The sequence below is a fragment of the Fukomys damarensis genome, unplaced genomic scaffold, assembly GCF_012274545.1.
Source record: "Fukomys damarensis isolate Sample0158 unplaced genomic scaffold, DMR_v1.0_HiC HiC_scaffold_9, whole genome shotgun sequence".
Taxonomy (NCBI): domain Eukaryota; kingdom Metazoa; phylum Chordata; class Mammalia; order Rodentia; family Bathyergidae; genus Fukomys; species Fukomys damarensis.
The window spans coordinates 1,382,685-1,407,485 of NW_022900921.1; the positions used below are offsets into that span (position 1 = coordinate 1,382,685).

At 42.9% G+C, this 24,801-nt stretch overlaps 2 protein-coding genes across 8 annotated transcripts in view; both read right to left on the reverse strand.

Moving 5' to 3' along the window:
* Positions 1 to 6: 6 nt before the first annotated feature.
* Positions 7 to 24,801, reverse strand: part of Znf454 (zinc finger protein 454) — a 48,052-nt gene continuing 23,257 nt past the window's right edge. Inside the window, exons 1-5 of one of the 5 annotated variants that reach the window (XM_033761521.1) lie at positions 24,133 to 24,194; positions 15,424 to 15,560; positions 13,140 to 13,266; positions 12,664 to 12,753; positions 7 to 3,759 (exon numbers count right to left, since the gene is read on the reverse strand). In XM_033761521.1, the coding sequence (XP_033617412.1) occupies positions 2,423 to 3,759; positions 12,664 to 12,753; positions 13,140 to 13,266; positions 15,424 to 15,456 (1,587 nt within the window). In that variant the 5' untranslated portion in view covers positions 15,457 to 15,560; positions 24,133 to 24,194 and the 3' untranslated portion in view covers positions 7 to 2,422. The other 4 variants (XM_033761519.1, XM_033761520.1, XM_033761522.1 and 1 more) reach the window with 4 other exon arrangements.
* Zfp2 (ZFP2 zinc finger protein) overlaps positions 21,273 to 24,801 on the reverse strand; it is a 29,823-nt gene continuing 26,294 nt past the window's right edge. For all 3 annotated transcript variants that reach the window (XM_033761515.1, XM_033761517.1, XM_033761516.1), the window contains one exon: positions 21,273 to 24,222. In XM_033761515.1, coding sequence (XP_033617406.1) covers positions 22,766 to 24,222 — 1,457 coding nt within the window. In that variant the 3' untranslated portion in view covers positions 21,273 to 22,765. The remainder of the gene's footprint in view (positions 24,223 to 24,801) is intronic.

Sequence of the window (24,801 nt, forward strand, 5' to 3'; positions counted from 1 at the left end):
TGCGTGGCTGGTCAGCAAGACCAGACACCGAGGAAGGAAGGACCTGCCCTTCCCAGCACTCTGCATGCCTTGGGATTGGCTTGGCGGCGGGCAGGGAAGGAAAAGTCCCCAGTAGCTGCTGAAATCCCATCTAGTACCGGGTAGGTAACCTGGCAGGACAGATTGGGGCTAAGAACCTCTTACCTCAGGTTCTAAAAAATGCAAGTTTCTGCTTCCCAGGTGTCCCACGGGTCTCACTTGGTGAAGCCCCACGTCTGAGGGAGGGGCGCTCTGGGACACCAGCGCCATCGCCAGGGGACAGCTCTGGGCGCCGTTGCTGAGGTGGACGAGGCTCCTACCCTGGCTCAGGCCGTGGCCGGACAGCAGGCAAACATCAAGCGGCAGGGCTTTTCTGCTTAACAAACAGGAGCTGCGAAGATCTTAGAGAGAAATTTCTCTCAGAGATTCAAAGTAAAGGCAGGGGAGGGGGTGAGAACGGATGGCGGGTCGCAGGGATGGCGCTGCGTGGGCAGTGAGCAGTTCCCCAGGTCTGCTTGCAGGCTGGAGCAGCCAGCCTGTGACAACCCGGATAAATACGTGGGCACAAGCAGGGTGGTGCCAAGCAACCTCTTGGACCACTGCTTCCCATGCTCAGGGAGAAAGGAGTTGCTGCTGGTCACCTGACAGAAAAGATGGCCCACACACTGCTGGCCTGGATCAGGGGAAGCCCCAGAACTTGGGTTTAGAAGCAGCTGGAAGCTTCTGAGTCTCTTTATCAACCTAGAGTCCAACACGACACACAGGGACCTCTTCCTTAACCGGGAGCCGAGGGAGCCCTCGGAGGGCTCAGGATGACACAACTTGACCGACAGCGATTCCTCAGAGCAGGAAGCTGCCCTGCTGCTTCCCAGAATGACAATCTGTTCTCCCTGCCCTCACTGTGCTCAGTGTGCAGCAGGACAGGCTCCACTCCTGGGGAGGGGGACAGGTGTTAGGGTGCCTGCAATTTCTGAGAAACACTGAGAGGGCCAAAGTGCAATACTTGTAGGACTAACTACTGTGTCACTCACAACTTTGGATTTGGACATTGCCCCTCCTAGAGAAGCTGATGGTGCTTGTGGGCCGCTTCTGGACTGAGAAATTACTCACTGTTGCTCACTACTGTCCGAATGACCAAGAAAAAGGGCAGGAAGCAGCTACTTTCAAATGAAGAGCAGAAACTCAAACCTTTTTTTTTTCCTGGGTACATTAGTATCTTTAGAAACCTACACAAAAGCTGGGCAGAGGCAGGAAATTGCATTTGATCATTCTGGGAACAGCAAATATACTCTAATGTGGTGGGCACAGGGGATCGTCCAGCCAAGGCAGAGCGGCCACAGCGCTCTGAGACATGTCCGTAGGTCTCATCTCTCATGTTGAATGCACACCAGGAAATGGTGAGTCACAAAAGCGAAGTCGGTCAGGAATACCAACCATAATAGGAGGCTGGCATCATTACACACACATCACACTGAATAAGCCCGGCTGCTGTGTGCAGAGTAACTGCAGTGCAGAAGAACAGCAGGAGAGGAACAGCTGTAAAGCACAGCTGCACAGGTATCTTACCAATATCACACTCAAGCTGAGGCCCAAAGGATCTGGGCAACTCGAGAATTGTGATCAAACTGTCCCCACCCCCAGATGGAGAGTCTAAATTGTGAACGCGGAAAACTCATTCTGACTCAGGTTCATTCTGTGGTTCTGATCCTGATCAGCAGATTCTGATTCACATCGTGTATGAAGACAGATCACACTCCCGAGGGCAGTGGTAACAAGGGACACAACATTAAGAGTTAGGAGCAGCCGACTCAGTGAGTCATGTTTCCAGGAGGAGAAGAGAAGCAGCAGCCAGGGACACACAGGCCACATGTGACCAAAGACAGTTTGAAGTAGAGCTGGCAAGAGTAATTTAAAAGATTCTCTGGGCTCACACGTGATTGTACTTCCCTTACCCTAGGTGTCAGGTACATACGTGAGGCTAGAACAGAGGTGACATCACAGTGTGTGTCATAATAGCAGAATGTAACAGTGGGAGGCTGGCATTGTCTTACAGGGAAAGGGCTGTAAGAACAGAATGCTCATAGACCGCTCTCTTACTCCTGTGTTCCCTGGCTTCTCAACTTTAATTTTCACAATTTTATAATTCTCTTATAGATGTTAGAAACCAATTTTTATATTGTTAATGAAGCTTCATTTCAGTTCTGCTTCTTGGTAATTGAGACTAATAAAAAAGTGTTGTTCAACCAGACAGTACTAACCAATAAGGAGTGTTTGCCATTCTTGCCTTGGTGTGAATTTTGGCTCTCGGTAAATATGATGAGTACCATTCGTATTCTTTAGAATGGGTTCTTTCTCATGTGCTAATTAACTCAATCACAGCTTCTCCATATAAACTGCAGTCATATCACTTTTCCCCAATATGGTGTCTCTGATGTTGGATGAGGTTTGCCGTCTGGTTGAAAGCTTTCCCACATTTATTACATTTATAAGGTTTCTCTCCCGTGTGAATCCTCTGATGCTGGGTAAGATGTGTGCTTCGGATAAAGGCTTTCCCACAGACTTTACATTTGTAAGGCTTTTCTCTTGTGTGGATTCTCTTATGTTGGGTGAGGGCAGAGTGGTCACTGAACGCCTTCTCACATATGTTACATGTATAAGGTTTTTCCCCAGTGTGAATTCTCTGGTGCTGGGCCAGGGCTGATTGGTCCCTGAAGGCTTTCTCACACAAGCCACACCTGTAGGGTTTCTCTCCAGTGTGAATTTTCCGATGCCGTGCAAAAGATGAATTATCCCTGAAAGCTTTTCCACATTCACTACATTTATAAGGTTTCTCACCAGTGTGAATCCTTTGATGTTCTGTAAGGGAAGAGTTCACCCTGAAGGCCTTTCCACATTCATTGCATTCAAAGGGTTTCTCTCCCGTGTGGATTCTCTGATGCTGGAGAAAACTTGTACTCTGGTTGAAAGCTTTCCCACATTCATTACATTTATAGGGTTTCTCACCACTATGAATATTCTGGTGTTTGGTAAGATGTGCCCTGCACACGAAGGCTTTTTCACAAATGTTACACTTGAATGGTTTCTCTCCAGTATGTATTCTGTGGTGGTGGGAAAGATGTATGTTCCGGATGAAGGCTTTCCCACACAAGTTGCATTCAAAAGGCTTTTCTCCAGTATGGATTTTCTGATGATACGTCAATGAGGAGCTCACTGAGAAGGCCTTGCCACATTCCTTACATTCATACGGTTTCTCCCCTGTGTGAATTCTTTGGTGATGGATGAGGTGTGTGCTCTGGTGAAAGGCTTTCCCACATTCTCGACATTCATACCGTTTCTCTTTCATATATGTTTTCGGACTTGGGCTGAGTTTTTCAGTGTGGGTTTTCTGATGCTTGTTAAGGGTGGAGCTCTTAGAGAAGACCTTCCCGCACTCATAACATTCAAAGGCTGTTTTGCTTGGCTGCAATCCCTGGCTCTGAACAAGCGAGAAGCTCCTGGGGCAGCCCTTCCCAGACTCAGGGGCCTGCTGTGCACTGACTCCCAGTGGGGCGTCCTGATGGGCAGAGACCACTCGCTGCCAGTTCACTTCCTGACCTTCCTGGCACTGCCATCCCAACAAGCTGGCACATTTCCAGGGACCGCCTCTCGTCAGCCCTTCCTTTACTGTCCATGGATCGAATGCTTCTTTAGGAATATCTGCCTGCAGAGTAGATAATTTACTCACAGCCACAGTCATCCAGTCTGCAAGACATTAAAAATAAAAATGTCTCAATTACCTTCACAAACATCAAGATGGCAGGAGATGATGAGCTTTTAACAACACTACCAATGCAGTCTTGAAGATTTCTTTTTTGGGGGGTACTGGGGATCGAACTCGTGTCCTTGCACTTGCGAGGCAGGCGGTGGAACCACTGAGCTAAATCCCTGGCCCAAGACTTCTTCAAGTGACAACACAGGAAAGAGGAAGAGGGCTAAGCACTGGACTATGGTGCAGTTATTCTGATGCATCCTGTGTGAGGAGGAGAGCTTGGGAGCCACTGCAGAGGTCCCAGGCCTGGGCCAGAATCCTGACTGCAATGCTTATTTCCTTTGTGGAGAGAAGTTACCTGATTTTTCTGAGCCTCACAAAAACAGAATATAGTCCACACTATGCAAACAGATATGTAAGAAATGTACCTTGTCTATTCTAGTGATATGGACTTTAAGAAAACCCATATACAGCCTTATGAAAATCAATGAAACCTGAGGTCAGTGCTTGGTAAAGAAAAATCTCAAGGGTGAGTAGTAACACTTCATGTTCTAGCCATTCATTTGAGTGTTTAGATGGAAAAGAAAAAACAAGGCTGATGGATAGGCTGTATGAAACATTCATGTTCACCCTCAGGAGGAAGTTACATTTCCAAACCCTTGTGAAAATGTGACAACGCATGAGGAAAACAAATCATGATACTGTATAAAAATAGAAAATCAGGAAGAAAGCAGTACATTCCAGGCTATATCCAGCATGTCTAGGGGGAGAGGCTGTGAAGCTGGAGAACAGACCATTCACAGTAATGTGATTCAGCTGCTTGAATAGTGGCTGGAGCCCAATAATTCCAAATAATTCCTCTCCTCAGACAAAAATTCCTTACTTATTCAACAACCTTCTCACACTTGGTATCTTGGGTATCTTGATTAATTAGTAGACTTCTGGGTTGCATTTTATTTTTCCATATATTTGTGAATAGCCACCTCTAACTTAGGTTTATTTAAGACTTTATATTAAGAAACATAATGCTAGTGACTGGATACTAAACACTGGCAAAGATTTCTAGGAAATCCTACAGAGAACAGACTCTCTTCAATATTTCCCTTTCTCACTCATCCCAGAAAATCTTTTACAAATAACAATTTAAATAACTCTTTAGTTACTGGGGAAAAAAGAGTTAAACTGGCATATTTTAAGGCTAATCCTGAGTTTAAACTAACATAAGCTTTCTCAAAACAAAAATAGTTGACGGTAAATGCCAGTATGGTTGTCTCTGAGGATCCACGACTGGTTCTAGAATTCTCCACAGACACCAACATCCATGGATGCTCAAAACACTTAGATGAAATAGCATACTACTTACCTATCAGCTATGCACAATCTTTTATGCACTTTAAATCTTCTTTAGATTAATTATAGTACTCACTACAATGTAAATGCTATGTGGTATGTAAATGGTTGTTACACCGCATTATTTAGGGAATAATTCAATAAAAATATATACATATTCAGTAAAGACACAATCCTGACTTCAGGCCTAACTACACAGTATGAAGCCTGTTAGGTGAATCCGCAGATGTAGAGCCTTAATAATCTAACATTTGGGAGACAAGGGAAAAAGAGAGAGGTGATTCAACACTTTGTGGTCGTCTCCTCAAGAATTTGCTAAGCCTCTGATAGGCAAAAGACAAATTTAGCAGAAATCCATAATTTTCTATAGTTGTTTTGTACGTGAAGCCAAAAAGTGGAATTCGGGACTTTCCAGAGAGGGCTCCTCATGAAGTCTCAGATGGGGCCCCTGCAGGGTTCTAACATCATAACTCTCATAAGGGAAAATAAGAGAGGGCAAAACCGCCAGCTCTCACAATCCCTGGCTGGATGTGGGTGGTCTGTTTGCACCCTACCTGCTGACAGAGAAGGCAAATCCTCTCTGGAAGGAAGTACAATGTCCACAGTCTTTGTGCTCCTTCACACGTTAGGGATTTGATTAGAAATACTAAGAAATTATATAAAGAAAAAACAGACGATAGAAAAGAAGAGAACACAGATGTCAGAGTAATCAGAGAGTTATCACGACTTAGAAAAGAAACTTGATAACGTGCTTGAGAAAACAGAAGACTGAAAAATCTCTGTTCCAACAGAGAATTGGAACAAAAAATCAAATGAAAAGATGGAAATAAAGTGTTTGTAGATGGGGAGGGGGGGTGAAGGGGGTGAAGGGAGGGCAGGGGTAAGGGGAAAAAATGAGAACCAAGACTTGTCATGTAGAGGTACAAGATCCCAATGATGAATGTAACTGTACTGTATCCCTAAAATGTACCAATAAACTCAATTAAAGCTGAAAAAAAAATCAAATAGAAATCTCAGAATTGAAAAACAATAAAAAATTATGGACTAATAGCTGGATTTAATGGTATCCTGAAAACAGCAGAAGAAAGTAACAGTGAACTACAAAAATGTGTAAGCAGAAAATACCCACACGCTTTGACTTCAGTGTGCTCCCCAGAGTTCACCCGCTGGAAATATAAACCCTAAACTCATATGTTGAAGTATCAACACAGGGCCTTTGGGAGATAGCTAGGATAGATGAAGTCATGGCGGTGGGCTGCTCAGAATGGCATGAGTCATCTCAGAAGCAGAGGAAGAGACCTGAACTTGCTCACTTGCTCCATCTCAACACGACCTCTGCCATGGTATGGTGCTCTAAGAAGCCCGTATCACACTCTCAGACAACCCAGACTCCAAAACTGAGAGCCAAGTAACTGTTCTTACTCCAAAACTGAGAGCCAAGTAACTGTTCTTTACCACTTACCTCAGTCTGTGGCATTCAATTATAGCGACAGAAAAAAACAGACTAAGATTCTATGGTAAAAGGTGAAAGAAAATAAAAAGAGGCACAGATGACATGGCGAAAAGCTCGAATACATGTGTGATTAGAATTAGGGAATAAGAGGAGAAAATAATAGGGCATAACATTATTTGAAATGAGAAAGGCTAAAGACAGAAGTTCTCCTACTCCAAGTAGGATAAATTCAAATAAAACTACCTAGACACAGCATGGTAAAACTACTGAAAAGCAAAAGAGTATCCTGAGAGTTGCATGAGAAAATAAAATATATCACCCGGAAGGAAGTAAACAAAGACTGATAGTATCTTTCCAACAAAAATAGTAGAAGCCAGACATAATCCAAAATGCTGGAATAATCTGACAGTCAAAAAAAATTTGACAGTAACAAAATTTCAAGAGAAAAGAGCAGATATCTCCAAAAAGTAAATAAGAAATAGGTATCTCCATATGAATAAAAATAGAGATTTAGAAACAGTAGGCCCATATTAAAAGTGTAACATGAGGGTTCCAGGCAGAAGAATAACGGTCCCATGTGGAAATATGGAAATGTAAGAAGGTGTAAAAAGTAATAGGAAAAATAAATTATTGATTGCACAAAATAGTAATTAGCCATGGCACCAAAAAAAAAGAGAGAAAAAAAAACTAAATAAAAAGTTATTTTGAATGGTAATAAACTAGTTTTGTATATTAAACCTACAATTAAAAGTCTAAACAAGGGCTGGGGATTTAGCTCAGTGGTTCGGTGGCCTGCCTTGCAAGTGCAAGGACCCAAGTTTAATCCCCGGTACCAAAAAAAAGTCTAAACAAGGTAAATTAATAAGCTAATACAGGATGAAAATATAAAAATATTTAATCCAAGAGAAAGCACGAGAAAAGACAAAAATGTATTTAAAGAAAGTAAGAGATAATAAATAAGATTGCAGATACTAAATGTCATATTAGTAACTGATCTAAATTACTATATTAAATACATTAAAATTATAAGACTGAATATTAAAAATAAAATTCAACTAAATACCACTGAGAAAATACCAAAAGTATAAAGACCAAAATATTAAAATGAAAGAAAATGAGAAGGGGTAAATTATGCAAAGATAGCTGGTGTACCTATACTAATATCAGACAAATTACACAATATTAGAGAAAATAACTTTAAGATATTAAAAAAAGACAAAATGGCCAATTTTTCAAGAACATATAACATGTCTCCATTTGCAGACAAATAGTGTAACTTCAAAATATAAAAGTAAAACACTTAATGAAAGGGAAAAATAGACATAGCAATAACTGTAGTGAGAGATGTTTGCATACCACTTGTAATAATCAAAAATCACATCATAAAAGGAAAAATTTCAACAATATTTACATACTTGGGACACTATACCCAACAATGACGAATATACGTAATGTTTTAAGTACTTAAAAATCATTTACTAAAACTGCCTAGAATTGTGATCATTCAGAATATATTCCCTGAACTCAGTGGAACAAGGCCAGAAATGCATAGAGTGCCCACCGGACAATTAGAAAATCTTTAAATGTTTCTGCCATGAGCTCACTGTGTTTCCCAAAGCCCACATGGAATCAATTCCCAGGGCATGGTGCTGAAGGGTGGGATCCCGGAGAGGTGAGGAAGCCTGGGGTCTGCTGTCACGAACGACGAACGCTACCATGGGCTCCGGGTAAGCCGGGCAACCCATCCCCTCCACTCTCACACAGATACTCCCATGCTCTCTCACCAGGTGATACTCGGCCACTATGACACAGCACAAAGGCTCACCAGACGTGGCCTCTCAATCCTGGGCTTTCCAGAGTCTGGAACCATGAGCAAAATGAGTTTTCCTTTTTTAATTAGGCAGTGTGTAGAGTTTGATACAGACACATAAAATAGATTAAAATAGTGTTTAATTAAGCAATACATTTCTAAATAACTGATGGACTAAAGAAGTCATAACAAAAAGTAGATAATATTTTAAATCTGAATACAAATATGAATTAGAACTTACAGGACTCAGCCGAAGACATCTTAGGAGCAAGAGCAATAAGCATAAATAGCTGGAAAGTGGTGGCTGGGTGGATTCTTCAATTGTATAGAAGGAATTACATAAATATTGTCAAAAACTGCAAAGTCAAGAGATAGCAATATATATGTTACCTGGGGCATGGAAACAAATATATGAAATGATCAGGTAAAAGAGAAAGTCATCACTTTTAGAGAAAGAAATGGAGAGAGGGGATAAGGTAATTACGCTGCTCATGATAAACAATATTATTAGAGCTTTAGAGTAATGCATGCATTTTTGACAGTAAGTATTAAAAATAAAGGAAAAGAACAGAATACACTCCAAAAATGTGAAAGAAATATTAAAGTAAAAGTAAATGCAGATAAAATAGAAAAGATCATAAAAGTTAAATTTTATTTATTAAAAAAGCTAATAAAAATACAAGCCTCTGACAAGACACAAAGAAAGACAAAAGTAAATATTATTAGGAATATTTTCACTCAACACTGATATCTGGTATGCCAACGACACCACAGCAAATGAGATAAAGTCATTCCTTCACTGACACAGAGAAGATTATACAGCGCACAGGGAACACTAAAAATAAAGATAAATAAGAAAGACTTACTACTCCACTAAGTGAGAACTTCTGTTAGTAAAGAAACAACATGAGCTATCGACAGCGAGAAGAGAACTGACACACACACTAACGGCTAAGTATAAATTCCTGATAAAGAAACTGTCACCTAAAATGGGCAGAGAATAGCAGTGTAATATCACAGAACAAACATGAAAGAGTGTTCACCCTCAGTGATACTGCAAACAAAAAGCACAACGAGATGCCATTTCTCAGGGGTGAGATAAGCAGAATTTCTGAAGTGTGAAAGTTCCAAGTTTGGGTAAGGGTGTCAAGAAACAAGAACCTGGATCAACTACTATCAATGCATTCTGGAACAAATAATTTCACCAGTAATCTGGGACAATATACCCTTAAAGCCAGTATATCTCCATCTGCAAGTACAAGCAAAGAAACTTCCACGTATAAACAAAAAAATGTACAAGAATATTCAGGACAGCGTTACGCATAACACAGAAAAGCATGGAAGCAAACTACAGGTCCGCTGGCAGAAAGATGGATGAACTAAGGAGTAACGAAACATCTAAAGCTGCACGCCTCACACGGACTTGAAGGAGCTGTGGAAGTTTCCATCCTGCATGTACACATCACGTACAAGGCAGGCAAAAGCCAGTGAAAGCTGTTCGGAGCCGTAGATGTCTGTGCTAAGCCCATGAGGATGCCAGGTGAGAGGAGACACCGGAGACACCGGAGTTAAGACCAAGCCATGGTCCTCCCTGTCATAGGCGGAGGAAGATGCCGCCATGGCTCCCAGGTTCCTTTTTAAGTCGGGTGCCAGGAACAGAGTACTGCTCCCGCCATCCTTTAAACTGCTCCAGACACTGCGTACTCTCTTATATATTCGAAGCACAGTACTAAAAATACAGGTATTTCAGAGTGAAAGGAGGAAATAATAATAGTAAATGTAGAAATCAATATGGAAGAGCAATGTAGAAGTGCTAGGTCACTAAAATAATTCCCTGGGGACTTATGAGCAAAAAGATACAAGTAAAAGGGAAAATGAAAAAAAGGACATAATACACAATGTTAAAATTATAGATGAATACTATTCCTGGCCTTGTCTAACACATTTTCTAGATCAAACAAGGTAAGTTAGAACTAATAGATAAAACAATTGGTTTGACACAAAAAGACCAAACAGAAGAATACATAAGATTCTATTAGTAAACTACTATTACTACTATTAGTAAACTACTCAAATTAAATGGTCACATACTTTTCCTTGAGTTTAAGGAGTGAACAGTTTCTGTGTTCATTAAAACTATTTTGGAAAAGGGGAAAAGTACAGCAATGAAGGGTCAGAGGGCTCTCCCCTGACTTCCTGCTAGTCCTGACTTGCCACGTAATGGCAGCATGGTCCAAACAAGTTAACCGGGAGACTCAGTTTCCCGTAAAGTGGGACTAATGAAACCCGTGACATAGGTTGTCAGGATTAAATAGGGCACCCCACCACCATGCAGCAAATGCTGAAGTGTCAGCTCTCTCTTCCCTCTATTACAGCATCTCGTAGCCCAGGAAATGGAAAACTTAAAAAAGAAAACTATCTCTCAGAAGGACTTTTCCTAGTATGATTAAAATAGTCTATTCTAAACCAAGAGTAAGGAGTATAATACTGAAAAGTTCTAGATTTAATACATCTTAAGTAGCTCTAATATGAAATGCCTAGGATTGTTCCAGATCTTGGAATACTTGCATAAACAGAGTGAGGTAGTTTACAGATAGGACCCAAGCCTAAACATGAAATTCATTTATGTTTCATACACACCTTATTACACACACAGCCGGCAGGTTGTTTTACAGCTATTGCTTAGTTTGTTTGCATTTTGGCTGCAACCTGTCACAGGAGGTCAGCTGTGGAAAATTCTACTTGTGACAGTATATCAGCTTAACAATTTTGGAGCATTTCAGATTTTGGCTTTTCGGAACAAGGACATTCAACTTGTACCCTCAAGATCAGAAATGTGCTTGTGATCATGATTCTCTATGGTCTTTAAAGTCTAAGCCAGTCATTGCGGACTACAATAAGAATAAGAAAAAAAAAAACTAAAAATGAAATCCAATAAACATTTTAAAATGAGTATGTATTATGTGTAACAAGGCGGGAATAAATATTTGGAATTGCTAGCATTTCTTTATAGCAGCAATTTCCAGTCAAGACAGTAAGAGGGTTCAACTAAGATTTATGATTGTCTGTGTTTTCATGTCATCATCCACACTTAACTATAAAACCATTCCGTGAAGACAAAAGATAAAAATCTTTCTTCATATTCTTCCCATGCAAGTCCAATAAGGAATTGGAGTTAATGATGAATGGCTGATTGAACAATTTAAGTAGTCACACCACAGTAGTAAGACTGTAGATGGATTTCTTTTTGTTCATTTCCATCATTTTCCTTTTTTAAAAAAAACCAGAATGCTGCACAATATAGAACAAAACATTTAAAAATAACTTAATTTGGTTGTAATACAATATATAAGTACTGAGAATATTCAGAATTCTATTGGACTAAGTCAAAAGAGTTTTTTTTAATTTTGATAACTGAGACTTAGAGTTAATATATTTAAATTTCATAAAAGATTTGAGTCCGAGACATTCCACATGGATCATTACTATGGTAAGATATAAATTCCTGCCTACTTCACTGAGTTACTGTGAAAAATCACTAATAAAAGATTTGTAGAATTATTTTCAGTCCTGTAAAGTATTAACTAAAAGTGCAATGTCAGAGTGTCTTGGATAAGACACTAAACTTTCTAGACTGTCAAGTGGTGGCAGAAAGACACAGTCCCGCCCTTGTGCCACCAGACCCAGTGGGTTCTTTAGGGCAAGTAGGAGCCATTAAACTGTCATGTTCACTGTATCCCAGGCAACAAGTCTATGCTGTTTCCTGGGTGCCCAGCTCTGGGCTAGGCGTGATCAACACAGCACAACATATGACAAGAGGTACAGTAAGAGCTAGAGGACAGTTCAATGCTGGTTGAACCACACATCCACGTGGACAAAGAACTATGAGGCAACAGAACAGAAGCCCAGTGTTTTCCTGGAGAAGATGGAGTTTTAGCAGGCACATAAGCCGTCCTCCTGTGTGCAGCCCCGTGGACCTGGAGAAGGGCAAGTGGACCCTGCTCCATCCGGCACAGGATAGGATGCTCAGGTGGCAGAGAACTGTCCACATGACATGTGAGGGCTTTTTGGAACCAGAGCCTCTTAATTCAGGCCAAAGAAGGAGAGGAAAATGTCACAAAGGGGAGGGTTCAGACCACTACAAACTGCCACACGAAAGGCATGCGACAGTTTGCAATGCATCCTGGGACAATGTGGGAACAAGTCCTGGTGCACGTGCTGGCATGTCAGCCTACCTTGCCCATCTGGTTTCCTCCCACTGCCTCCCAGATGTGGGATTCTTACCAAGGGAGAAGCCTCCCGAGGCGACCTCTGGCATCCGTTCTTCTGCTTTTCCCAGCTGAGAAAACATATTGGGTTTGGGTCCTAAGAGTCCTGTTTTTGAGGGGAAAAATAAGGACCACATCCATTCATAATAGAGACAAAAAGCATTGCAAGGGTGAGATTTGGTCCTCAGAACTTCCCAGAAAGGGTGATTTGACAAGAAGGCCCAGGTGGGCACATGCTTGGAGGTGGAAGAGGACGGCCCAGGCCTGACATCAACACCTGTTCCTACGTCCCTCCCCTGCTGGAAGAAGGCGAGGGAGGATTCAACCCTTAGATTCCGAGGCATTTCCACTTAGGTCTTCAAAACAGGCCTGGGACCAAGGGTAGCTGATTGGAAGCTCTGGAGAAGCATTTGCAATGGGCCCTCTTCAGCCTACTCCTGTGCAGCATCAGCCGGAAGGGCCTCTCAGATCCCCACCCAGGGTCCGCCTTACCGAGCGAGACCAGGTTGCTGTAGTTCTCCAGCATCACGTCCCTGTACAGGGCCCTCTGCGGAGGACTCAGCTGCCCCCACTCCTCCTGGGTGAACAGCACAGCCACATCCTTGAAGGTCACCAAGTCCTGAAACGGCAAAGCCAATCTCACTGGCTGGGAGCTGCACCGGGGAAGCTGAGGCTGGCTGCCCCAGGATGTGCATGCTGGCATTCTGGGACAAGGCAAGCACCTGCCAGGGGCTGGACTTTGTACTAGACGCTGCTGCCCACTTTGAAGAGACACAAGTAGTAGTGAAGATGTGCTTCCTCGGCACTGGGACCAAGTACGGCTGTTCCTTTTCTCCATCTCCAGCAATCTTCCCAGGCCTGCCTCTAAACTGCCCCAACATGGCCAAATCCTAGTCTAGTCTCAGCTTAGATATCACCTCAGCACAGTCTTCCCTGACTGCTCCTGCACTCGTCAGTGTGGGCCCACTTGGTTGCGATTTCCGGTTTACATTCAGTCTCTACCTTTGGACTGTTACCTTCAAAGTATGGAACAGTTCTACATCTCCCTCATCTTCTCAGCATCTTCAACACGGCCTGCAGATGCAGCAACTATTAAAGTCATACATAGCATGTCTGGCTCAATGACAGGCCACATATATGAAGGTGGCCCCGTAAGACTGCGATGCAACTGGAAATCACTGTTGCCTAGTGATTTGCTTACAGCTGCAGTCAGGTTTTAGCACAGCGCAACACTTCCGTACTCGCAGTGGGGCTGGGGTACAGTACCTACTGTGACGCGAAGTGTACAAGTGTGCACATTCAGCACCTCATATTTGGTAATGATAGTCAACAACGTCACTGGTTAACACGTCCAGCAGACTTTTAGTCATCGCTTCTACTTATTTAAAAAAACCTCACTGTAAAACAACATGCAGTGTCACACTGCTAAGAGCCTCACACGGCTCATGTTCATCTCGACTGCATCGAGAAGCCAACTGAGCGGCTGACCCGGGTCACTCAGATTTGTACAGATACTGTTACTGGTGTTGGCACAAGGACAAAATCACCCAACAGCACACGTGTCTCAGAGCACGTTACTGTTAGGCGATGCAGACCGTACTTCTAATTCTTCAACTGCTCATCTGTCCACCCCCAACAACATACACACACACCACACGGAAACAGACATTTATATTCCGGGACTCTGTTCCCTCTGATTTACAACTAGTCTTTTTTGTTGTTGTTGTTTTTTTTTTTTTTGCAAACTTTCAAACTAAGACAAAAGAAATCATTTCTCCCAGATACCTGAAATCTAATATGTAAAATTTAGTGTTTTCACAAGGTCTTCCTAGACAACAGGGATAACAGAGAGAACTTTTAGGGGTTATTCTAGATGCCACTTCCACAGCCAAAGACCAGTTTATCTTTGCCTCTGGATCTGGGGAAATAACTCAGTATCTTTCCCACAAATACCAACTTTTGATTAAGGTGGTCTCAATTATGCTCCTGCTGCCCACACCTCCAGCCTCAGTACACAGCAAGCAGCTGGGAAATGCCTGCTGAACTGAACTCACGAACCAGTTCGTCAAGGACTGCTCTCCACCTGTGAGTTTCTAGCATAGATCAAAATACTTGGAGCATGTCCGTGTGTGACACCCAAAGCAACGCAGGCTATAAACCGCAAGATGGGCTGTGACACTGCCACGGTTTAGACAGTTTGTCCCCAAACAGGTTTGGTCCCCAATGTAATGGTACTGAGAGGCGGCAGAAGCTTAAAGAGGTGGGGCCTAGTGGGCAGAGATCAGGTAGACCTTTAAATGTGAGGGAATGAGAACAATTTTGCCAAATACAGCCGGGCATGGTGGCGCATGCCTGTAATCCCAGTACTTGGGAGGCTGAGGCAGGAAGATCACTGTGAGTTCGCGACCAGTCAGGGCTACACAGTGAGTTCCAGGTCAGTCTCAACTACATAGAGAAGACCCTGTCTCAAAAATACAAAACAAAACAAACAATTTTGCCAAATGCACCATAATTTATACATCCAAATGAATATATGACTATGTACTCTTCAAAGGAGACTGCATACTGCAGGGGAAAGGTTTTCATTTCAGACCAACCAGCTGTGCCCCTTACATGACCTTTAGCAAGTCACTTAGCTCTAACAGCCACCTGGACAAACCCAAGACGGCATCAGCTGTGTGGGGGACAGGAGTCTCAGTGAAGGCCCTGGGCAGGGGAAGAAACATGCCCACACTCTGCAAATCAGAAGGCAAATTAGGGAGAAAACCGCACTCACCTGGACCATGGTTGGTAGGCGGCTCACAGCCATTCTCTCTTCTCTGACGCTTCCTCTTAGGGACAGGCACAGTGATGAGGAGGCCAGTGAGGAGCGTGGCAAGCTCGGGATTCTGCAGGCTAGAAGCGGTCACACACCTGTGAAGAGAGAGCTGGTCAGAAGGTGTCATGCAGCAGGAGTGAGGCTGTGAGCATTCATACTCTGGGGATCCACCTGTACCTCGCTGCGATGAACTCTTTGGCTTGATTTGCTCCTAACCCTCCTGCTTCTGAGAGATTTTCCCTACTTCCTCCCTCGCACCTTACCTGTAGTCAAATCCTCCATGTCTTCCCTTCTGTATTTTAAATATTTCAACTTGCAGAAAGCTTGCTCCAGCCCCAGTTCTCATACTTTGTAACCAGCTTCCGTCCTTGCCTTAAAGTATGCTGAGGAGTCCTAAGGAATTGTCTCTCCTGGAACTGCTGAGCCGTAGGGTTGCAAAGGAAGGGGGTAAAGAGAGTTGACTTTCTCCTGAAAAAAAGACGCGACCTAAGTAGGCTACATCCTCGATGCAGAAGCCACTCAGGCCACGCTCTTCTACAGCCTCCGCTTCTCACTTTCCAGGGCCATTTGAGTGACCCGGAGTCAAAGGCGCGGCAAGAAGCAGTGAACGTGAGTCCCTGCTGCTCTGTGGGGTCCCCAGGGAGGTGCTGCAGGGCTGCACTGCGGCTCCCTAGTCCTTGGCAAACTCTGTGGCGGGCTCGGAATCAGCCGTAATTCGACCACCCTGAGTGTGCCGGGACTGCTGCTTCACCACACGCTAGAGGCCCTGGCCCCATCCACTCACTGGCACTCAGATTCGGAGGAGCCTAAAACCCAGGATGCCCGATCCTGTCGGACCTTCCCTTTTCCATCTGGAATAAAATCTCAGACACACACTCTGGAAGGTTGGAGCATTAGATCAGGGTCCTCCAGAATGGACCAGGACCCAGACATCCTCGGCTTTCCCTCAGCCCTTCTTCCTAGACCTGACCACCCACTGCCGCTGTCCCTTTGCGGCTTTAGCCACCGTGCCTGGTCACCGCTAGGTCGCCCTTCCAGGAGCCTCTACCGGCGGCGAGAGACCGCAGCCACCACATCGCAGTCAGTACACAATGAGCTGGAGTTTGCAAACTGCGCTTGCGCGTTGCCGTGGAAACCGCGGGGCTCAACTCCCACAAGCCTGAGGGATGCGGCACTTTGGTTTGCAGCACTCCACTGCCCAGAAGGCAAAGCGGCGAAGACCGGCGCCTGCGCAGACAGCCCCCTCCCCACGTCCCTTTCCGGAGCTGTGGCTTTGAATGCTGAACTACGTTTCCCAGAAGCCTCTGCGGAGTGCCCCCTTACCCCTAATCAGCTATCGGCGCCAAGACACACGCTAGCTGCCCAGCCCGGACTGATTTTGCCTTCGTCTCTACTTTGAAATAACGCTCAGAAAGCTATACGAACTGGAGGACCAGGGAGGTTAGTCCAAGGGACCAGCGCTTGATCTGGTAACGAGAAGCCCCAGAAGACCGAATAGTTCCTCGGAAAGCTGTCAGGGTTGCATCCTTGGCCCCGAAAGAAGCGTCAAATTGTCCCTGTCTGGCCAGGCACCTGGGCCAGGGCATAGCTCTGAAACATGGCAGTAACTCCTAAAGTAATTGTGGGATGGATGGGGATATCCGGGTGAAAGCCCCGGAGGAGGCTGCTGCAGCGACTCAGGACAGAGCTGATGGCATCTGGAACCAGAGGAGAACAAGGGCAATGAGAAGTACCCAGCAGGTAGAACAGACATAGGGACCAGGGCGAGGGAGTCTGGAGGCCGAGGAATCTATCTTGGACAATGTGTGATATGTAGAGAAGTTAGAATTTTTTTTTTTTGACTGGCTGGGGTGGGAAGCGTGAGGTGATGTGAAGGAATACCCTCGCTGGAGGCACTTGTCATTGGATATGTAATATTAATGGACATCAGGAAGGAAAGATGAGAGGGTTTCATGTGACCTGAGCTTAGTCACTTAGGGAATTTTAAAAGAAACAATGTCAGTGAATATGTGACACTACAACGTTCTCAAATTGGGGTTTTGTTAACACTATTCTCTAGACACTTTGAAAGCATTCTATGTGCCAGACACTACTTCAGGGCCTGGGTAAATAGTGAAAAATCTACACTCTTGGAGTTTTACTTCTACTAGGGAAGGTAGTCAACTAAATAGAAAATGTACTGACTACTATGCTGGGGGCAGAGTATGACAGGAGTTGTATTTAAATAGCATTTGGGGATCTGAATACTGTGGGGAAGGAAACCATGTAACGATTTGGGGAAAAGCCAGAAGGGAGCAGAAATGCTGCACAGGGAGAGGAGTATGGTTAGTGAATCTGAGGCTAAGCAGGCCCAGTGTGACTGACCATGGCAGGCCAGACAAGAGAGAATGGAAGTTTGGGCAGGGGCAGTTCATGAGAGCCCTGGAGACCATGGTAGAAAATTTGGATTTATTCGGCATGTGATGGCAAGCCACTAAACAGATTTGGGCTAGTGCCATGGCTAAGCACAATAGGATAGAATCATGGATCAGCTTCAGGAAGAACAGAGTGGTAACATTGAAGGGGAATATGAAACTAGATAGGAGACCTTTGTAGCAGGGTGAGGGAAAGCCTCCCACAGATATATAACATTTCTAACGCATTTGCTTTGAGAGCCTAATTACTCTTCAGATTTTAATTAAGAGTTTTAGATGCTACACTAAGTAGCAATTTAGATAACGGTTCTGTTTCAGGTATATGAGGACGACAAGTATTTATCGAGCACTAACTGCATGCTGGACACTTTTAAGGCACTTTACATTATTATTTAATGCAACCCAAAGCAATTAGGTTTGTGCTGTTAGCAAATGAGAAAAGCGAGGCACTGATTATGTTAAATGGCTTGCCCAAGAGCCTGCATATAGTAAATGGAATTAGGAATCCTATTTCTGCTAATGGAGGAAAGGGCAAAAGCGTCCTTGTTACTTAGCTGAGAGCTGACAAGCAAGGACCCAAAGTCTTCCAAAACTGAAAATAGGTATGACACATCCACTTACATGACACCTCTTTCCTGGGGCTGCTCTAGTTTGCTATACAGTACCCAACAGGCATGTTCCACACAGCCAATTACAAAAACCAAACTGAAGAGTTAATGTGAAGCCCAGTGTGCCCTCTCACTCATGCCAGGACCCAACACACTTCATTGTTCTGAGCGTTCAACAGAGCAGCCCTCACTTCTCAAGGATTTTTACTATGATTCATTATGCTCAGAGAAATGAGGTTAAAACTGTGATCAGGTTGCCAGGCATGGTGGGTGCATACCTGTAACCCCACCACTCAGGAGGCTGAAGCAGGAGGATCATCTCAAGTTCAAGGCCAGCCTGGGCTATGTAGTGAGTTCAGGGGCAGCCTGAACTACAAAGGAAGACCCTGCCTCAAAAAACCAAAATGTGATTTTCCTCTCTGCTGCCACTCTCAATTATGCAAATCAACACTTACGTACCAGAATCTGTATCAAATCTGACCACTCTTCCTCAGAATAGGTGCTATTTCCTACAGATTAAGTGTTCACTTTCTGAGCCATGTTACATGGCCCTTGCAATAGGATGTAATGAGAGGTTCGTTCAGCTTTATTTCCTATCGTTTCTTGAGTTCTATTCTATACTCAAATCATACATCCTTTAAAGTCTCCTAAAAACAAACATACTCAGCCTTCTTGCAATTCCTTCTGCTCTTACCACCTATCTTTTTTGCACTTAACTGGCACACTCCTATGGCAACCTATGCTGGGAGCTGCTCAGCAGCAGAGACTAGTGGTCCTTCACAGTGGCATTCACACGAGCTGCCTATACAGTGACTAGGAACACTATCTTATGCATACTTATCACTACAGCATGCAGCACATAAAGTGTTCCAGCAAGTCTATGGAATATAGGCAGGAAATGAACTGTACCAGTGTGTATATACCCAGGGAAGTAACCTATCTCGACTATTTACTAAGCATTCATCAATTTTCAGAGTCCCTTCATCTAAGATCGGCTGTGAATTTTTTGCAGAAGCTGAATGCAGTTCCCCTGAACATCCATGTGTCAGGGCTATGCTTAATCTAAGGGAGAAATACTGGCACTGTAGTCTTCAGCTCCACCTGCTGTGGAACCCTGACTGGTACCTCTTTAATTATCCAGACCCATTTGAGTGATGGTCCAACCATAGAGAAAAAAGTACCTAATATGCCATTATCTGTAGTTCCAGAGGGTCTTGTTTCTTGTTATCTTAGATGTCATCTGACTGTACCCTAATTCCTCGTTCATTTATGACCCCCCCCATGAGTTCCTTTAGAGGCTGACATCTCTAGCGGTTAGAGGGTGCTCAGCAAATACCCAATGGCATACTGATCATGACTGGCTGCTACCCAGAGGCCTGATTGCATGGACGGTGACTGTATGACAACCTCCTCCACACCAGCTGGCTGGGAAAGCAACAGGTACTTGGGCAGAAAAGGGCACTTATGAAGTCTGTCGTAAAAGGATGATCTGGACCAAATGGGATTCTTTCACAGAATTTTAAAATTAGGACAGACAGATGTGGTGGTCAGAAAGAACAGCTGATGCTGATGTTTTGGGTCATGTGCAAATTTAACTGCAGATATGAGAAGTCATCCATCAGTGAGGTCCAAGATACCAGGCGATGGCGGCAGCAGCAGTGAGGGGCAGAGGACAGGGGGAGAGAGCACACAGATGTCCTTGGATGCTGGGGATTCCAGCTGATGCAAGGCCTGGCTATGTTATTTTAAGACACAAAAATATAATTCTCGAATATTATAAACACTACAGTTTGATCTCAGAGAACACCAAAGTGAAGAAATTGCTTTAACAAGAGGACATCATAGCTGAGGTCTTCTTTCCCAGACCTTTACACTCTAGCTATCTTTTCTAGGTGTTTCCCATATAAACAGCATCTTGAGGATGGAGCAAATCACTGACATAGCTTCTCCAGTCTTCTGATCCCCCAACTCTCTTGGCTCAGCATGTAGATACTGGGGCTCACTGACTACATTCAAATATAAACTGGTGGAGTGAGAACAGGCAAAGAAAAAGGGAGAATGAATCACAGAACTGTACTAAGAAACATACTTTTAATATGTAACCTTGTGCCCTGTCTCCTTTTCTTGTTTCCCACCTGATCTCAAGATAAAAAAGGGGGGAAAGAAGGAGGCAGAGAGATTAGATGGGTAGAAAATAGATGAAAATGTAAAGACAGCAGCAAAATAAAAGCTTAAGAGGAAGGCACAGAGGGCAGAAATGAAGGGTACTGAAACTGAGGATGGATACAATAAATCAAAGTTGGTAAAATGATAATGCTGAGGAACTACACCCAAACACTAGACCAACAACAGTTCATAGGCACATCTTCCACTGCCACCCACATCTTCTGGACCCATGATTTCTTAATTTCTTTGCCTCCTCTTAGAGTTTCCATCCTCCTATTGAAAGAATTTCTGCAGCTGTAGTCTGTGCTCCACATCCTTCTCATTCTAAGCTGTAGATTCTCTCTTTCCTGTGCTCCCTGACTCCCCCATGCTTCTTTTTTGTAGTTATAATAAACACATTTAATCCTACCTTTGACCAAACAAATACTCTCTGGCAGACTACTGGTTGGCCAAATCAAAACCATTCTGAAAGCCATTTCTTTGTCTACCTCCACTAGAGGGAATAGAAGAACTAAATACTTCTTTTCTCAGCCTCCCTTGAGGCTGTATATACTTATACAGGCATGTATATATATATATATTGTATATACATATACAGGCATGTATAGCTGTAGTCAGTGAAAGGCAAGGAGCATGCTGAGGGGGTTATGGGGAAACATATCTAATAAAATACACTGCTGTTGCTGGTCCTACCCATCCCATCTTCCTACCACAAATGCAGACATTCTACCTGGAGCTTGGCCACTATCATACAACCAACATAGCAACCCCATGAAACTCAAGGTATCTGATTACTTCTGTGAAACAATGCCAGAAACAATGCCAGAAAAAGTGGCTGTTTTTTTATTTTCTTAGTTATGGCATGCCGATCCACTCAAGAAATTCAAGTCATTCTAAACATTTCCTTGTAACTCAAATGGGTATATTTAACCAGTTATATTTCTTCTAGTTTCTACCTCATTGCTGCTTCAGGTCTCCTTTTCTTTCACAGCACAATATCACTTTCTTAGTTTAGCCCTTAGAACAGTGATGGTGAACCTTTTAGAGCTTTCAGTGATGACAGATAGCCAACTGTGGCACATGAGCCACAATTTCACCACCACTGCCTTAGAACATAACGAATATATCTTAATCATTGTGATTTTCTAATCATGTCTTTAGTACTTGTTAAAATGGGTGGAATAAATGAAACTAAACTACTACCACCATGATAGATGTATAAAATATCGCTGTGATAGTTTCAAAATGTATTCTGAGTTGCAAAGGTTTTGTTAATATACTAGATGTCCTCTTTTTCTTCTCTTTTCTACTTGGAGAATCAAATACAACACAAAGATACGTATTTGAGTCTATGATGTACATATAGACCATATTTAGTTTTCTAAATAATCAGCTAATTTAACAACAATTTATTAATGATGAGAACTAAAAACTGCATGCTAGTGCATTAAGAGCTGTACAATTATCCTATTACCTGGTAGAAACCAGCCTATATTTTAGGGTAAAAAGTAAGGCAGGAAGAGGGGAAAGGACATGGTAGAATAGGCATTGGTAGAGGTAGAGAATGTTGACTCCAAGGAAAACAAAGTAGAAGCACCTAGAAAACATACATGAGAGTAAAAGACCAGAAATTTCTCACCATCGTTTGTAGAATTTTAGCAAATAGCGGTCCTTCAGGCTTTCAATATGGAAAATCTCTCAATTACCAGATAAGGAAACTGTGACCCAGTAAAAGCGGGTAACTTTTCCAAATTAGTGGTATTCAGGACTACATACTAGGTCTTTGGGCTGTCCAGCCACACACTGTGAGACTCTTTTCATTGTGAAGTCCCTGATGTCCAGAAGAGAATCTGCAGTATGACACAACAGAACTTATCTTCATGGTCTATGTAACAGTTACTCAAACCTGACATAACATAAAATTTTACCTTCTGAATCAAATTTTTTTCTAATTTCATGAGGTTTCTCTGCTATGATCTGTATTGTCTGATGTGCTATACACTTCAACTAAAAGATTCCCATAATTGTTACATTTATTAGGCATCTACATCAACATGACTTATATAATTACTTAAGAGTTAATCATAATGAAGTGGCTCATGAATGCTTTCTTCATGTATGAGTTCTTTGATGTCTTGTAAGGTTTGTGCTCCGACTGAAGGCTTTTCCACATTCATTACACTGATAGGGTTTCTCTCCTGTATGAGTTCTCTGATGCACTATAAGGGATGAATTCTTAATGAAAGCTTTACCACACTGGTCACATTCATAGGGCTTTTCACCAGTATGAATTCTTTGATGCTCAATAAGGTATGCACTCTGGCTGAATGCCTTTCCACATTCAGAGCATTCATAAGGCTTCTCTCCAGTGTGAATAACCTGATGTACAGTTAGGGATGATCGTCCAGTGAAATGTTTTCCACATATCATACACTCATAAGGTTTCTCTCCAGTGTGAATTCTTCGATGTTGAGTAAGAGATGAGTTCTTACTGAAGGCTTTTCCACACTGATTACATTCAAAAGGTTTTACTCCAGAGTGAAGTCTTTGATGTTCTATAAGATATGTACTCTGGCTAAAGGATTTCCCACATTTATTACATTTATAGGGCTTTTCTCCAGTGTGATTTCGCTGATGAAGGGTAAGGGTTGAACTCTTGCTAAATGCTTTTCCACATTCACTGCATTCATAGGGTTTTTCTCCAGTATGACTTCTCTGATGCACAATAAGATGCATGCTTTGACTGAAAGCTTTTCCACATTCGTTACATTCATAGGGTTTTTCTCCTGTATGAGTTCTCTGATGCACAGTAAGATTCATGCTTTGTGTAAAAGCTTTCCCACATTCATTACATTTGTAGGGTTTCTCTCCAGTATGAATCCTTTCATGTTGAATAAGGGATGAATTCTTACGGAAGGCTTTCCCACATTCTTTGCACTGATATGGTTTCTCCCCAGTGTGAGTTCTTTGATGAACAGTAAGGTTCATGCTCTGACTGAAGGCTTTTCCACATTCATTGCATTTGTAGGGTTTCTCTCCAGTATGAATTCTTTGATGTACGGTAAGGGAAGAGCGTTCAATGAAGTGCTTACCGCAGACATTGCACTTATATGGTTTCTCCCCAGTATGAATCCTCTGGTGTTTAAGAAGGGATGAGCTCTGGCTGAAAGTTTTCCCACATTCATTACATTCATAGATTTTCTTTCCTACAAACATTCTTTTAGTTTTCATTAACTCAGAGTTTTGTTTGGCATCTTTTCCATGTGAATTCCAATTGTGCGGATATTTTGATTTAGGAATTCCTTGCTGTGTATTAAGGACCGAATCTTGATTGGAACATTGTTCAAGGTCATTACCTCTACACACTCCCCTCTCAGTGAGGGTTTCCTTACAGGTAACTTGGCCTAGATGTCTTTCCTGTTGCTCCTCTAACCAATTATCAGGTTCCCAAGTTTCCCCTAAGGGTGAATGCCACAGACCTTTCCTTTCCATTATGGATCCATGGGATAAATCTTCAATAATATTGGGCTTTGGAGATAACTCTTTGCCTTCAAGCCTTGTCTCCTGGTCTGAAAAAAGAATTAAAATGCACATTGGTTTCTGTATTGGGAGAGTGAAAGTTTAAAGATGGCAATGAGCAGTTGAAACTCGAATAAATATTAGGCATATTTCAGAGCTTTCAAAGATATCTTTATAGTTAGGCAAAGAAATTGGAAGAGAAGGAAAGAAGAGTGGACCTGTCCACAGAAAACAGGGGAACTAGCAGCAGGAGATGGCAAATCCATTGGATAATCAGAAGAAAAAGTGCATTCAGGAGGGATGGGCAGCAGAATCAGTGAACACTGGTTTAGGCCCAATAAGATGGAACTAAGAGAAAATATACAAAGAGATGTAATTGGGAGAAGCAAATCAGAAGTCTGGCACTTCATCCATTTTATACATAACAGCAGTTTCTTCCCTTCAGTAAGGCTACTTAGAATTCTACAGCAAATTAATCTTTACAAAACATCACAGTGTACACAGGGAAGAAGTTGCTGAGCTCAGAGTCAGACAAATGGCCTCAAAGCCTGGCTTTTCATGCCATCTAAATTCATTACTTGTTTCATTTCTCTGGGCCTGATTTTTCACAGATATATATATATATATAT